Here is a 16,253-nt window from a genome sequence, read left to right on the forward strand (position 1 = left end):
CATTTGGTAAATCATATGCAATCAACTGTTTGAAGTCCCATAGAACCTCTAACACCTCTTCTCGAATTATTGATTCCTCCTCAACAACACTCATTACCCCTTTTATCCCAACTGAGTAGAAACATTAAATTTCTTTAACATCTTCATCAAGCTTCTTTTCACTTTGCGACATCACCAAGAAACTCGACTTCTTCCCGCCAAAGGTCTTATCAAAATGTAAAATAGGAGCCGTAGCAATCTTGTGTGTTCCCCAAGTAAACATTATCACATTATTTCTTCCCTTGTATGTGATATTATTATGATACTGCCATGGTTGCCCAAGCAGAACATGGCATACATCCATATTCAGAACATGACACATTATTTCCTCTTTATAGCGCTTCCCAATGGAAATAGACACCATATAAGTCTACGAAACTTTAACTCGTGAACTTGTACTCACCAACCCCAAGGTGTATGGTTTCTCATGAGGCTTTGTTGTCAACTTTAAGTAATCTACCAGCTTCTGGGAAACTAGATTCTCAGTACTTCCATTATCCGTGATCAAATTACACACCTTGTTCTTAATAGAATAGTGTGTTCGAAACAGGTTCTTCTTTTGTCCTTCTTCTTTGGATGATAACAAGATCCTTTGGAGCACAAAGCTTACCCTTTCCTTATACTCCTCTTCAGCAAACTCAAATTCTCCATACTCATTGATCTTCTCATCCTCCCCATCTTCCTCATTCAGAATGGCGATAATTCTTATAGAAGGACAAACATTGGATCTATGACATTGCCCACTGCAACGAAAACACTTATCACTAGTTGGTTTCGTGCAGGGGTTAGCTATTTTCTGGATGGGTCGCCTATTCTAGTGCGTACTGCTAGAGTTGATGGTCCCTTTATTTCCAGAGTTGTGATCCTTTGCTATTATGTTCTTCTCCTCATCGTATGTCGAGTTGAAGTTATTTTAGAGAGTATACCTTCTAAAAGATGAGAAATTTCGAGGGGATTTCTCCATCAATTCAGCCTTCAAAGCTAGACTAGAAGCCCGAGTCATGGTCTGTACAGCCTGTAAGCCCATCTTCTCCTGCAAAGAACCCTTTAAGTCACTGATGTATCGAGCCACCTTCTGGTTCTCTCATTCTCCCACACTACAAGAAATTTACCTACAGACGTTTTTGTTCGTCATATTTAAGTCGTTATACCTACGAATTTTCACTATGACTATAGGTTTTAGTGACAGTTGTCGAGAACGTGAGTATAAACTTTAACATATACCTTCGGATTCTATCGGATACTAAAGGTATTTATATCTACAAATTTTCTCTATCACAATAGATTTTAGTGATCTCATCATATAATTTTTTTAAGATGTAATGTCCTCTTGTGATTCTAGTCCTATATATATTAAATGTATATGAAACATGAAGATCCTCTTGTCCTCTTGTGGTTTTAGTCCTATATATGTATAGGATATTAAATGGATATGAAACATGAAGGGTCACCCTTTTACCTTGAAATTGACAAGGACAACCATCTATTGATCAAATGGATCCATTTGCCAACCAATAATTATTTTCTCTTATTTCGTGATATGTTCTATTAACAGAAAAACTCGCGTTGAGATGTATGTATGTGAAGACAACCAATAAAACATTATCGATATATTAAAAATTTAATTACTATGCTAGAATAGCAACACAACAACGTTTAAAAAATTGTCATTCAACAACATTTTTGGGAGCTGTCTATGTGAGCGTAGTAGAATATAAGGTTAGATTCAACAGCGCTTTTGAAGCGATGTAAAAAATAGACATTTAATAGCGCTCACTTCAGTAATCACTGTTAAATGACTACTTTTTTAAATACAACAACATCTCTGTTAGACATTCTATGAAGCACATGATAAGCATGTCCAACTCCATCACATTTACAATAGAAACATGATTCTAAAAATTCAATTCATAAACCTTACATGAATTATCTCCCTTAGTTCAAATCTATTAACCAATAAGATTATATGCACTAATGAAAAGGACAAATGTGGTGAGATGTAGGTGAATAATCCATGAATTCTTGTCTCTCTTAACTGAAGAAATAAAAAGATTTCTTGTCATTATAATAGTTCAGATTCAATATAATAATCAAATCAAAATTTACACAGAAAATAAGGATGAAAAAATAATAAGCAAATACAAGGAACACATACAAAGATTGCAAATTTGGTAAATCACCAAGGTCTCCAGCTAGATTCAAACTTGACAGATTACTATATTATAAAATAAGCATTTAACATAGATATAAATCCAAGCAACAAGAGTGAATCAAAGAGAAATAAAGGAAGTAAAATAAGACAATGATTTACCTTATGTTTGAAGAGATAAACCAAAAACTGATAACATGCTTGAAGAGAGAAAGTGAAAACAAAAGTGAAAAAAAGTTAACCCAAGGAGTAGAAGAAGAATAAGAAAAATAAAAAACTGAAGGATATGTATATTATTGTGTGTAAAGTTTTGTTTTTAATTCTGCAAAGATTCACGTTCACTAAAACAAACATTGTTTGAATGTATGATCTTTAACAGTGCTCACTGAAGTTAAATATAAAACTTTTAACGGTGCTCACTAAAGCAAGTGTTTTTAAATGTATGATTGTAAGACCTTTAATAGCAGTCACAAGCAACCGTTGTTGAATGTATGACTTTTAAAAGTGTTCACTAAATCAAGTGTTGTTAAATATATGATTTTTAACAATGCCTATTGAAGCAAGCGTTGTTAAATGTGTGAATGTATGACTTGAAACAGCGCTCACTGAAGCAAACATCGTTGAATATATGAATGTATGGCGTTTAACTGCGCCCATTGAAACAAATATTGTTGAATATGTATTCACCTATCATATTTAACAGCGCTTACTTCTTCGCCGAACGATGTTGATTCCCTTCCGCCTTACATTTAACAATGTTTAATACACAAGTGTTGTTGAATGAGCGTGGTTAAATGTCAATTCTGGCGTAGTGAACTCCAATTAAAATTTAGTCATAATGATAACACCAAAAAGCATAAATACACTTGTCTTTAAATATGATATGTTGTATATTTCTATATGCAAGTTTTTCTCTTCTATTAACTTACATAGCTCCTTTGGAGTGGAAGGATAAGGAAATTCGCATTAAAGCCAAAGTTGATTGCTTATGTGGTTGTCTTGCCGATCAATCATCTTCTCATTAATTTGCTTATTATTAATATGCATAAAATCTTTTGATTATGATTGGATTTATGGCAAACAACTTATTGGAATTATTGACTTTACGGGAGTTATCATTTAAATATTTTTATTATTATTTTCACATGAGTTTTATATACTATTGTTATATCATATTCAATTCATTCATGTTTAATTCTCATTAATTTTTCAAAAAAGTAACACAATTGAATAGTGAATGATATTCTAATTATATATAAATTTTTATACTTACAATGTATAGATATTATACTCGAAGGACATAGGTTAATCTAAATGTTTTTTTAATCATGTAGGCTCATCATCTACTTTTACATCCGTCGTGAAAAATATCACGTAAGAACTTTTTACATTGTCAATGTATCAAATACTATTCATTTTTAATTATCATTAACTCTTAAATAAAATTAATATAAATAAATGATTGATGATATTCTCATTGAGTACCAATCTTTATATTGCAAATATATTACACTCTTAAATAATAACTAGAAGTAATTGATGCGTATGAACAATCATTTTTGTTCAGCCTAGAAAAAGCCGAAAACATTTTTCAAAATAATTAATAAACAAATGAATTTTTGAAATACAAAATAAAATAAATAAATAGATTTATAGAAACCTACACCATTTTCTCATAAAAAACAAAAATAATAATTAATAAGTTGATTTTCTATTTATTATATTTCTTATTATTGAAATTATATTTTTTTTAAATAAAGGATAGTGACAACTATTTCTGGTGGATTTTTATAATTAATTTCGAATTTATAAATAATAAAAAGATCCTTAGAATATTCTTAGGAAGCTTCTAATTTTTCAGAAAAAAATAAATAAAAAATTTAACAAGTCAAAGCAGTTTTAGTAGAGTGAAATTCCTTATAAAATGTGATTAGTTTTATCTAGAGAAGATTTTTCAACTAAATTAAATTTAAGAATTAGGTTAAGAGATTTATTCTACAAATAGGATATTAGGTTTCATATTTGGCATTTCAAAAATAACAAAAAAAACATAGATGAAAAAGGCAAAAAGTAGAGAAAGAGGAAAAGTCAATGTGCACACCAGGTCGCGACACGTGGCACCTTTTAGATGCAAACATCCGCAGGATCCAGACCTGTCTCTAGGCGTAGGATCGATGTGGACAAGTACACAGCTAGTTTCATGGTCCCTATCTACCAGCCAACAACCAGCACCCACGTGGACATCCTCTTGCATAGTGAATCAGAGCGCGACACGTGGCTCCCTGTTTTATATTTGTGTCCATTGAATTCTGCCACCCACCAGATCTCTTTATTATTTATATATTTGTGTTGTTGTTTATATTTATACACTACTAGCGTGTCGACTGCCACTCCGTGCCGGTCGACCCACATTCTTATTTTTTAATACAAATTTATAATTTAAGTATAAAAAGTGAAATATGTAAATTCAATAGAAAATGTAAATTTAAGAATATAAGATGTAATAATTGATATGATATACAGAAAATTTTTATAAATTTCTCTAACATCTAATAATCATTATTGAGTTGTTGAATATTTTTTTTTCATGTGCTATTGTTTTATTTTTTTAGTTGAGAAAGAGAGAAAATAAAAAAGAATGTGTAGATGAGTAATAATGTATTAATGAAAAAATGTAAGCAAAATATGTAAATTTTCATTTATTAAGGAGAACGGTTAAAAAGGATAAAAATGGAATTTAAAAATTATATCATGCATGGTAGTTATTACTTGTTTCGGCTTTATTAATAGTATAGATATAGATAAAATGAACAACATTTAGCAAATAAAAATGTAATCTTTTTTATCAAACATGATTCCAACCACAAAAAATAAGAAATAAATATTAATAATTTTTTAAGGATAAATAATAATAACATAAAAGGATAAAAAATTCCTTTACTATAGTTAACCATCAACAAATGTTTTTTGTTAAATTTAAATAGAAATTTTTGGCAACTAAAAAATAACAATAACTTTCTTTTATAATTAAAATTATCATTTATAAAAAAATTATTTTTGTGCAAATACTTATACTTAAGAATATTAATTATAAATGCTTGTGATATAAATTTTAGGGATTAATCAAATATGAAGGAGAGTCATGGAAACATTTCACGTTCTCAATTCGTCTTTGAACAGTCGCGCTACACCACTTCTTTTCACTCTATTAATTTTTAAAATCAATAAAAATATTTTTTAATTAAATTAATAATTGACAACCATTTTCATAGATACAAAATCAATATTTTCACAAAAAAAAATAAAACTTCTCAATCACATAAATGATGGTGGGAAGGTCGCCTCCTGGAGTTTCTTTCTTCTCAACTCATCTTTCGGACGGTCGTGCTATGCCGCTTTTTTCCTTAATTAAAATACTCAACCAACAAATATTTTTAACAAAGATCTACGTAGCATTGATTCTCTATCTAAAATCATGATACGTGGGAGCAATGTCACTTTGTGAGGCACAATAATAATAGTATTAAATAAGAATTATCCTTTTAAATAATCAATTAAATGACCAAATAATTTTAAAGTATAAAATAAACCATATAATTTAGTGAGGTGTACCACTTAAGGCGGACAAATAATGTTTAATACATTCCCTATTCTGTAACCGACCCGAACTTGGATATCAAAAATCCAAAGTCCAATGGTATTTGGCTAAAAATATTTCTAAAATTTTTTACCACAAAATATAGTGGCGATTATAATAAAGTCGTGCAGCCGAAAATCGGGGCACGCCAATATGTCAACAATATAAATTAATATTTTATAAGAGTTGTCACTTTTTTGTTACTACAATAGTCTTATCTTATTCTTCCATTTTACTATTATTGTTTAGAGTGAATTATATTTGGATCATATAAATCCTGAAATTACATGAATTTTCTGCCTTTTTAAAGCTATATAGATCATCCATAATTTTATAATACATTACACTAACCATTCCAAAGGAGAGATAAATGTAATTCCTTAAACAAAAGTTGTAACAATGTAATTAAGTTAAACAAAATATAGTCTATTATAAAGATAAGTCCAAATTGTATAAAAGTAAATGTTTATTTATTATTTTGGTTAATTACAATTTATAATTACCATTGACAATTTGGACAAAGCCCATGATATTTGTTTGCCCGCCTGCACTTATCGGAGAACAAAACATGATAAATGTGATCATCCGTTCTAAAATATTCGTTCAACATGCCATATTTGCCCACAAACATTTCAAACGGGAAAACAGGTGGCCCACATACATTATTAGATAAAGCGTTGAATATCAAATATACAAATGTATATGTATTTTGTCAAATGTAAGAAAATGTGTTCTATTTGTTATATATGAACTTGTATATCAAATGTAACAAAATAATATCATTTTTTTAATTATGTATATGCATTTATATTTTGTATATTATATTTATACACATATGTACTATTCTTTTTTATTTTTCATGCAAATTATGTATTACATATATGCATTTGTATTTTGTATGTGCTGTTCAGTTTATTATAATAAATACATTTATATATTTTTATACAAATTATATACTATTTATTTTGTATGAAGTGTATACACATTTGTATATTTATATATTTCTTTTAGTTTTATTTAGGGTGGACACCAAGCCCGCTCTGCCCATGTTTAGGATGGGCAGAGCATGATATTTCATCCCCAATTTAAAAAAGGGTATGCACATGTCCGCTCTAATTTAGGCTGACATTGCATGGGCACGAGCAGGACAAGTTGAGTGACCCTAAATACCAATACTAGTCACAATATAGTATATGAGTGCTTTAAATACTTCTTTGAAATTATTAATGCAGTTTGTAACGAATCAAAAATAATGAATAAACATTGACTTTTATACTTTTTAGATTTTGATGCACTAAAATACCATATTTTTTTTTTATTTGATTACACTTGTCATCATTTTGTTTAAGAAATTACACTTATATATCTTACATGGGTAGTTATTGTAATGTATATATAATTAGAGATAATTTTTATAGGTTTAAAAAATAAATATGTATATATATAATTTCAATAAAACTCAATAAATATCATCATAATTTACTCTCTTTTTTTATATGGGTGAAACATGATATAAGTGTATGGGGTTGACTAAAGAAGTTACAAGCTTCCAAGAGGACCCCTCAAACGCTAGGATAGGTACACTTATAATATATTAAAGGCCATGTCTTTTACCCAAAATTAAAAAGTACTTTGTTTTTTTAAGTTTGTCACTATGCACTAATGGACAAGGTTACTAGAGAAAAACAGAGAAAGAGGAGATAGAGAAGACAAAATAAGTAGCAGAAAGAACAAACATGAACGCAACATCTAACAATTAGGAATATGAAAATGGGTATATGTACCTGCCGGTAATAACCACATTATGTCGGGTATGTGCTTTTGAACAAACAAGTAATTTTGTTTGGTAATAGCAAATGTATTCCCTTACCTTTTGATCAAGAATTAATTTATTTTTGGTATATAAATGTCTATTTAAATAAGTGTTGCTCCCATAAATTAAATTTATGAGTTTTTAATCTTCCTAAAAATCTAACATGGTTTTACATCACTAAACCAACATCTTATTAATCTAACAAATAAGTAATTGAAGCCTAATATTTTAATTTTCTCTCTCGAAACAGTCTAGATAAGGTAAGGAGGTGTAAGTCTTCAATTCTAAATTCCCACACACACATATATATATATAAAATAAATGTGAACCAAAAAATGTATGCAATTATATTGTATGAATTTTATACATTTTTATTGTATTATTCATTGTTTATATTTAATTATTATTAACTTTTTAAAACAAATAATTCAAATGAATGATAAATGATATAATGTTTGTATATAAATTTTTATGTTAATAGTATATAAATACTACACTCTAATACAATACTATTATTAATCTATAATTATAATTTTATGTTACATTGATTAAAAAGTTAGCTAAATATATAATATTGAAATAGTAAATGTTATTATGTTTGTTTGATAATAATAAGATTTGTTTAATTGACAATTTAAAGTTATATACTTTCATTTGAACTAAGTTTTGTAATTTTTATTTTTCTACTTGGTTGTCTTAAATAATATATATGATTATATTGACAAGATGCACAGTTGTATAAGTTGTTGATAATCAAATCGATTGAGTGCCCAAAGAGGCAAAGACGCACAAGTAGTAAATACAACCAGTATCCACAAAAGTTTAAGGCTAGAATGGATCAAAATATTAATGAATAGAAAAACTCAGAGACACCATCCTTACTTGGGGTAAGTATGACCCAAGTTGAGTCGGGTAAACTTTGTTACTTATCTGATCCTACAAGAGTATCCTAAATAACTAGTAGAAACAATTAAAAAGATATGATTAAAAATATGAAATTGTATTAAAAATACTATATATTTTGGGCAAAAGAAATGTTATTGATGTGTACACAATTTAATAAACATGTGTAATGAGTGATCATAAGATAAGATGAGTCGAGTTATATTATATTTATCAATTATCTTCTCTTAAATATTAATTGTGTTTAACTTTTGAACCTAAACTTAGTCCTAAACTCGATGAATTCTAACTATATCCATGTCTAATTATAATCATGTCAAACTTGATTGGGGTAGAGTTATGTCTTAATCACCCTCATATGTGTTAACAATACATAAATTATCTAAATATTAATATCATATTAATTACAGAAATATATTTACATTGATAGTATATAAATTTTATATATGTTAGTGTATTATCAGCCACTCATTTTTAATCATTATTGACTCTTCAAAAAAGTATATCAATTGAAAGATAGATAATACATTGATTATATATAAATCTTTATATTATTATATTACACTATATTAACTATCTAAAGCAAGAGGAATAGACATGTGACAACAATACTTACACATTCTAGCATTAATTAGAAATAAGAAAATATATATTCTTTTCTTTTCTCTTCTTATGACCTTAAAATTTTATTGTTTTCATCATAATCATATTTTTTTTCTCTAACCAATAATAAATATAAAAATATTAATTTTTATAATTAAAATTTTTCTATTTAATTAAATGACATTTTTTAATTAGATAAAATAATACAATAATAAGGCATATGATCTTATTTATATTGCCTTCTAAAAAGGTTCTATATTGCATACACTTATCACCCACAAATCATACACCCTTAACATTGAGGTAATACCCAAAATTTAAACTTGATAATCAAAGTTAGAAATGAAGAAACAAAATACACATAACATCCTCAATCTTTTTATCTACCATTCTCTCTTCCATGACAGTACATAAATTCAATATAGTGGAGCCCTCTGGGGAACCCCTTTTCTCCGGTTGATCAGCCCCACCGAAATTTCCGTCACCGGTGAGCACGGTGGCCGGGAATTTGTCCTCTTTCTCCTCACTATCTCAGTGGTTGCAGTGCAAGCCAGTGTGGTCCTACAATCAACTCCACCATATCCACTCGAACGGGACGAGGTACGAGCCGAACCGGACGGTTCAAGAACCGAGTCAAGTGTCATGAGACCATCGTCGAACCCAGAATCAAACAAGGGCATGTAGTTGCACTCGAATAGGTATCCTGAGAGAGAACCTGTTGTTCTGATAAGGTGGTTGACCTGTGAAAATATATACATCACAAAAATCAGAAAAGTAAGAGTGTTTTTTATTGTGATTCTCATCGCTATTGATGTTGCAATCTGAATTATGGCCATTCATGCAAATGATTTTTGATTAAATTTTTTTTATATTGATGAGGTCTGGTGCGCCCCATGCAGTTGCGTTGAGGCACTTTGTAACCCAAATGTGGTTACATTGCAGTTTGTTGTAATCACGTCATTATGATTCAATATCATACCACAGTTCGATATTATGTGGTCCATGATTTGAAACACTGGGTAAGATAATTAAAGATGATGTTTATGCCATAATAAAAGGGAAATCTTTTTTGCATTTGGGTATGAAAAAGATTAGAAATTTGAAGAGAAAACCATGAATTAGAAAAACCCAGATGTATTTGAAAAAGAAAGACCTTGCAAAAGAGAGAGCAGAAATGGAAGGGGTGTTGCAAACTTCTGTAACATGTGCTGCAGGAACTGCTGGAACCTCTCAAGTTTCTTGTTTGAGGCCTTTGCTTTAAAAACACCACTTTTGCACTGTTGGTATAGTAGGACTATCAAGCAAGCAAGAAGAAGATAAGGTGAGTAATAAAATAAATGAGTTCTTGTCACTATTAAGTAACTTATATCTATTTCAAAATGTAATATTTATATATTGTTAATATATTTATACATAGTCATTACATTATTAATCATTTATTTAGATTTCTTCTTTTGAATAGTTAATTATAAAATCTAAATATGAATCATTGCAGATAAAACAATTATAATTAAATATAGACAATTAGTACATACATTTTTTCTCTACAATTTTAATTTTTATAAACTATGTCACTTATTCTCTCCATATAATAATCACTTCACATCTTATACAATTATGGTCCAACATTTATATTCTAGTTATAACAATCAAACCACCTTGATCTTACTATTTGAAATCTTATACATAAATTAAATGATTTAATAATTTTATGAATGTAATATCTATATAAAAATTTTATGGATAACTAATACATTATTTACTATTAATTTATATTACTTTTTTATGAAAAATCAATGATAATTAAATGACACAGCGATAACGTATCAAAACCTCCTACACTGTTAATACATTTTTTCTCTAATTTTATATCCTTTTTAATTATTTTGCCTGCATATTTCTTAGTCACCTTATTTATAGTCTAATTAAGCAAAAATAATTCTCTTACTTGAACAGAAGTGCAGTCAATTAACTTCGCAGCATCATCCAATCTTATAACATCATTGTAGACATATCTTCTAATCTGAATAAACATCATGAAATACCAATTTAATTAAGACCAATAATAATTGAGAAAAGTGAAGTAACTTATTTCTTATCAGTACCCAAAAAACCCAAAAAACACGAAGAAGACAAAAATCAGAACCTGCAAGAGTCTGTGAGAGCGATGAGGTGACAAACAATGAAGACAAAGACTGATGCAACAATCCAAACAAAACACCTTCTTTTCATTCTTCTTTTCTTCTTCATGAATTATGCAAGTGTTATAGAACTTATCTTTGAGTAACACTTTAAGCCAACGTGGAACATGTGAAGAAGAATTCAACTATGGACACAAATTACAAGAAGTTAAACAATTGAATTATATCTTACACAAAATCAAGATAATATAATACAAAAAAGAATAACAAAGTCGCAACCTTAGACCTTAATTATAAATGATACCCATCATCATAAACTTTTTTTGGTATTGAATTTTTGATACAATTATGTATAAGGAGAATGAATTGAATTAAGTCATACACATTCATAAAAATGAAAATACAAGACAGAAAGAAATGACTAGGAAGATATAAAAGCTAAGGAATAACAATATATTTGTATATACCATGATTTTTTCTTGTGTCATTTGAATTGTTGATGTGTTATTATGTAAGTTTCTTTGTGTTGAGGGAGAAGAGAGAATAATGGGCAGTGTTAATTTGTGCTATGGAGTAGAACAATGGGGAAGTGGAACCATAATCTGAGTAAGTGAAAAGTGGATTTTGAAAAATGTGAGAGAGTAAAAGGAAACGGCGCTTGGCAATGAAACCAATGAAAGAACAAGCACGAAAGAGGGAATGTGAAGAGGATAGCAACGACTAACATATTGACTTTTTAATGCAATATAAATACTCACATTTTTAGTAGTCTTTAATGTTTAAGCATTATCTTTCTAATTTTTTTACATCATATTTATGGACAAAAAATGTATATACATTAGTTTTTTTTAGATTAAATTACATTGACATTCTATGAATTTTAGTGAAATTATATAAATCATTCATCATTTTTAAACTTACATAAACCACCTCAGTTATATATGTTACACTCGCTATCCTTATATGAGATATAAGTGTAATTTCTTACACAAAAAATGATAAAAGATATAATTAAGTCAAACAAAATATAATATATTGTGAAAACAAATTCGAATAATATAAAAAGTTAAGGTCTATTCATTATTTTAGTTAGTTACAATATAAATATATATATAGTATAAGAGTGATGATTTAAATACTCCTTAGAATTATTGATACAGTTTGTAACAAATTAAAAATAATAAGTAGACATTGACTCTTATACTATTTGGATTTATTTTCATAATATATCATATTTTGTTTGATTTAATTATAGTCGTTACCTTTTTTTGTTTAAGAAATTACATTTATCTCTCTTACAAAGGTAGTTAATGTAACACATGTATATAAATAGGTGTGATTTGTGCAAGTTTAAAAACATATCGGTGATTTCTATAATTTCACTAAAACTCATGAAGTATAAGTGTAATTTACTCTTAGTTTTATACATTGTTATTTCGTCATCCACAATTCATTTTAATCATCAATAATTTAAAAAAACCTAATAAAAATAAGAGGAGATATTCACTTACTCTAAGAAAATTAATGGTTTAAATTAGTGAGGACTAAGATGAGAGCAAGTAGATCCTCACTCTAAAAGTAATTTGTGCATGATGTAGTAACTGTATATGCAGTATGCATATATATTACACTAATAATTATATTATCTAGAGAAAAAATGTATGTATTAATAGTGTATAAGTTTTATACATTATCATATATTATCTACCTCCATATTTAATCTTTATGACTCTTCACAAAAGTAATTATTGGTAGATGATGTAGTGATTGTATATAAATTGTTACACTTACATTATATAGATATTACACTCTATTATTTGTCATATTATTTTAATTTAATAATCAAATGATAATTTATAAATAAATGATGAAAAACTAATAAGGCGGTAATCTGGTAGTATAACACTTCATTTGTCATTGGCAATTTGGGTCGTGCCCATGAGGCCCGCCCACCCACATGTTTTGGGCGGGCATGACATGAAAAATATACCCATCTGCCTTAAAATGTCTACCCAACATGTCATTTTCGCCTATGGGCATTTCAAATAGGCGGCCCATAGACATCAATGAATACTACAATACGAAATTTGATGGGCCAATTATGGCAAGAGTAATTCATGTTCTCACCACTTGAGTACAATATAGCAATTTTTCAAAAATATAATATCTTATCAATTAACTGCATATCTTATCAATTAACTGCATATCTAGTTTATGCAAAATAAGGTGTTATATTTTGTGTTTTGAATCCTACTGTTATATTGTGCATCCATGTAATCTCAAGTATGATAATATAAATATTGTAATATTTCGGTAGTAAAATAAAAAATAAGAGACATTATATAATATTTTGCAATGTTCCATGTACTAGATCATTTTTAGTTTTTTATTAATTTAGGGCGGCCCGCAAGCCCACCCTGCCTATGTTTAGGGCGGGCAAGGCATGATATTTCATGCCTTATTTAAAAACGGGCCGCCCTAATTTTGGTGAGCATTGTGTGGGCATGGGCAAGGCGACCCTAATTGCCAATACTAACTTCATTGAATCTCCAAATAGACCAAAAGTGAAATGTTTTAATTATAAAAATGATACTTATTGAGAAAGACAATCTTACATTCTGAAAAATATGAATTCTTTACTACACTTGAGAAAATATTCTTAGTTATATAAAAAATGGATGATAAAGAATGCATTAAAATTGGATTCTTTTATTAAAAATATTGAACATTATAATTCCTAATTATATAATAATATTAATATATATGTATAATATATTGATTCTTATAATGACATGTGTATTATTTTTAGGGAAAAATATATAATGCTCCCATAAACTTATGCATTTTGTAAGTAGCTATTGTAAACTATTTTTTCTTCCTAATTGACTATTACATTTATCATTTGATAAAATTAGTCTATGTATAAATATATTGTTAAACTATTCATAGACAATAAGGAAATTGTTGCAATTAGAATCACAACAATAGCAATGCAAATGTGAAGATTAGACAACATTGACATCCTAAGAAAACCACCATCAAAATACAAAATTTATTGAGAAGAAAAGAATAAGTAAATTTCAGAGTTAAAAGTAATTAATACAATAATAGTAATATTGTTATATATAAAAAATAATGATCTAATAGTTGAGATAAAAAAATTTCATTGATATTAATTTAAAATTATTTTTATGTATGAAACAATTTCATATGTAATTAAAGCTTATGAAGTAATTATGAAAAAAATTCATGATAAATAAATGCAAATTAAAAGCCATAAAGTATAGAGTGTTTCTATACATTTTTCCTTATTTTTATTTAAGAATTTTTAATTATCATGATATGAATACTTGATAATGAGGTTGGGGGTTGAAAAGTATGAATTCTAAATTTGTTAAAGAGATTTTTTTTTATTGGCAAACCTTTTTGGGCATAGGAAATTTGTGTAGTTAATGGCCTCATAAATTTATATGCCACACCTTTGTAAATATAATAAACCCCCTAAAGTTTTAACTTTATGTTCTTGAAGTGTGGGATAGACCCACATTCTTATTTAAGATACTAAGTAATTAATTAATTTTTATTCATTTTATTTTGTAGAATTAGAATATCTTTTTTTATATTGTACATACTTTATATTATAAATTTTTTGTCTTTATTAAAACTAGCGTGTTGACAGGCACTGTCGTTCCGTCAACCCGCTTTCTTATCATTTATAATGTGTAATTTATATCTCAAAAGTGTCAAATATAATATTTTATGCTAAATATTTGTAATTTGTTTAATTTATCCAATTGGTATAATGTTCAATTTTTTAAATTGAACATTCATATTTTACATTAAAAAACTATACTTATATAATGTAAGAAATAAGAAATAGTTAACCAATTAATATGAGAAATATTAGGTTATATATAGTTTTTTGGTAAAAATTAGAAAATAGTGATGGCAAAATAGGGAGAACCACAAATTACACCATGAAGGGTGGTTATTTTGGGTTTTCCCTTTATAAGTAGTATAGATAAGTAGTATAGATATGCAACTTATGATTAATATGTTTTAGGTGGTTATATAGGATTATATGGTTTTTAGTAGAAATTAAAAAAATTGAATTGCAAAATTAGAATATAAAAATTATATCATGATGGTGGTTACATCATATTTTGGTTTTATGTATAGTATATATAGTATGTATATACATAATATAGATATTATTATTTTTATCAAATAAACTTGAATTAAAATTATGAAATGCAATAAAATCATTATATAAATTATAGGAATATACATAATAATAAAATAAATATTAAAATTCATTTGAGTTCTTCTTTGTTGTCCGGAAATACTAATTAAATTGTCATTTGAGATCTCAACTTTCAAAATCATGACAATGTTAGTTAACTGTTAACTTATGTTTATTAATTATAACATAATTGGTGACGATAAAATAATGGGTCATACGTGTTATTGATCATATGTGGTATTTCCATGTTTGGAAAGTTAACACAATCAACAAAAAGACATCGTTTCATAGTGATTTTTTGTGTTATCCTCTTCCTTCCCCACTAGCTCAAAAAAACTCGTTTTAATCTCTCAAATTTTCCGTAAGTACATATTATTCCCTACTTTACACTCATAAATGAAATTTTAAATCATAAACTAAATTTCTTTATCCCAAATTTTCACTATGCTGAAGCTCTTATATATGGATACTAACTCATGCTTTCATGGATTTCTTTCCCTTTTTGGGTACTATTAAGGGTATTCCATCATCCTATGAGTAAAGAATTAATCTCTTTTAGGATGCATGACTGTCGTTTTTAACAAATGTCACACTGTTACTCCCATGAATCGAACCCTTCACCTTTATAATTCTAGTAAGACGTTACTTTAACTAAGATGTTTGTTCGATAAAAAAGAAAGCAAAGAAGTTAAAAAGTCATGAGCATATATGTATAGTAGAAGCCC

General features: G+C 27.9%; 1 protein-coding gene across 1 annotated transcript; it reads right to left on the reverse strand.

The window, feature by feature from the left end:
- Positions 9,561-11,814, reverse strand: LOC109363280. The gene is made up of 5 exons (XM_019609493.1): positions 11,753-11,814; positions 11,291-11,470; positions 11,093-11,167; positions 10,298-10,438; positions 9,561-9,884 (listed from the first exon to the last, which is right to left on the reverse strand). The coding sequence occupies exons 1-5, from the start codon at positions 11,771-11,773 to the stop codon at positions 9,561-9,563; spliced, it is 741 nt and encodes a 246-aa protein (XP_019465038.1). The 5' UTR covers positions 11,774-11,814.

Source organism: Lupinus angustifolius, chromosome LG13, assembly GCF_001865875.1.
Source record: "Lupinus angustifolius cultivar Tanjil chromosome LG13, LupAngTanjil_v1.0, whole genome shotgun sequence".
NCBI lineage: Eukaryota > Viridiplantae > Streptophyta > Magnoliopsida > Fabales > Fabaceae > Lupinus > Lupinus angustifolius.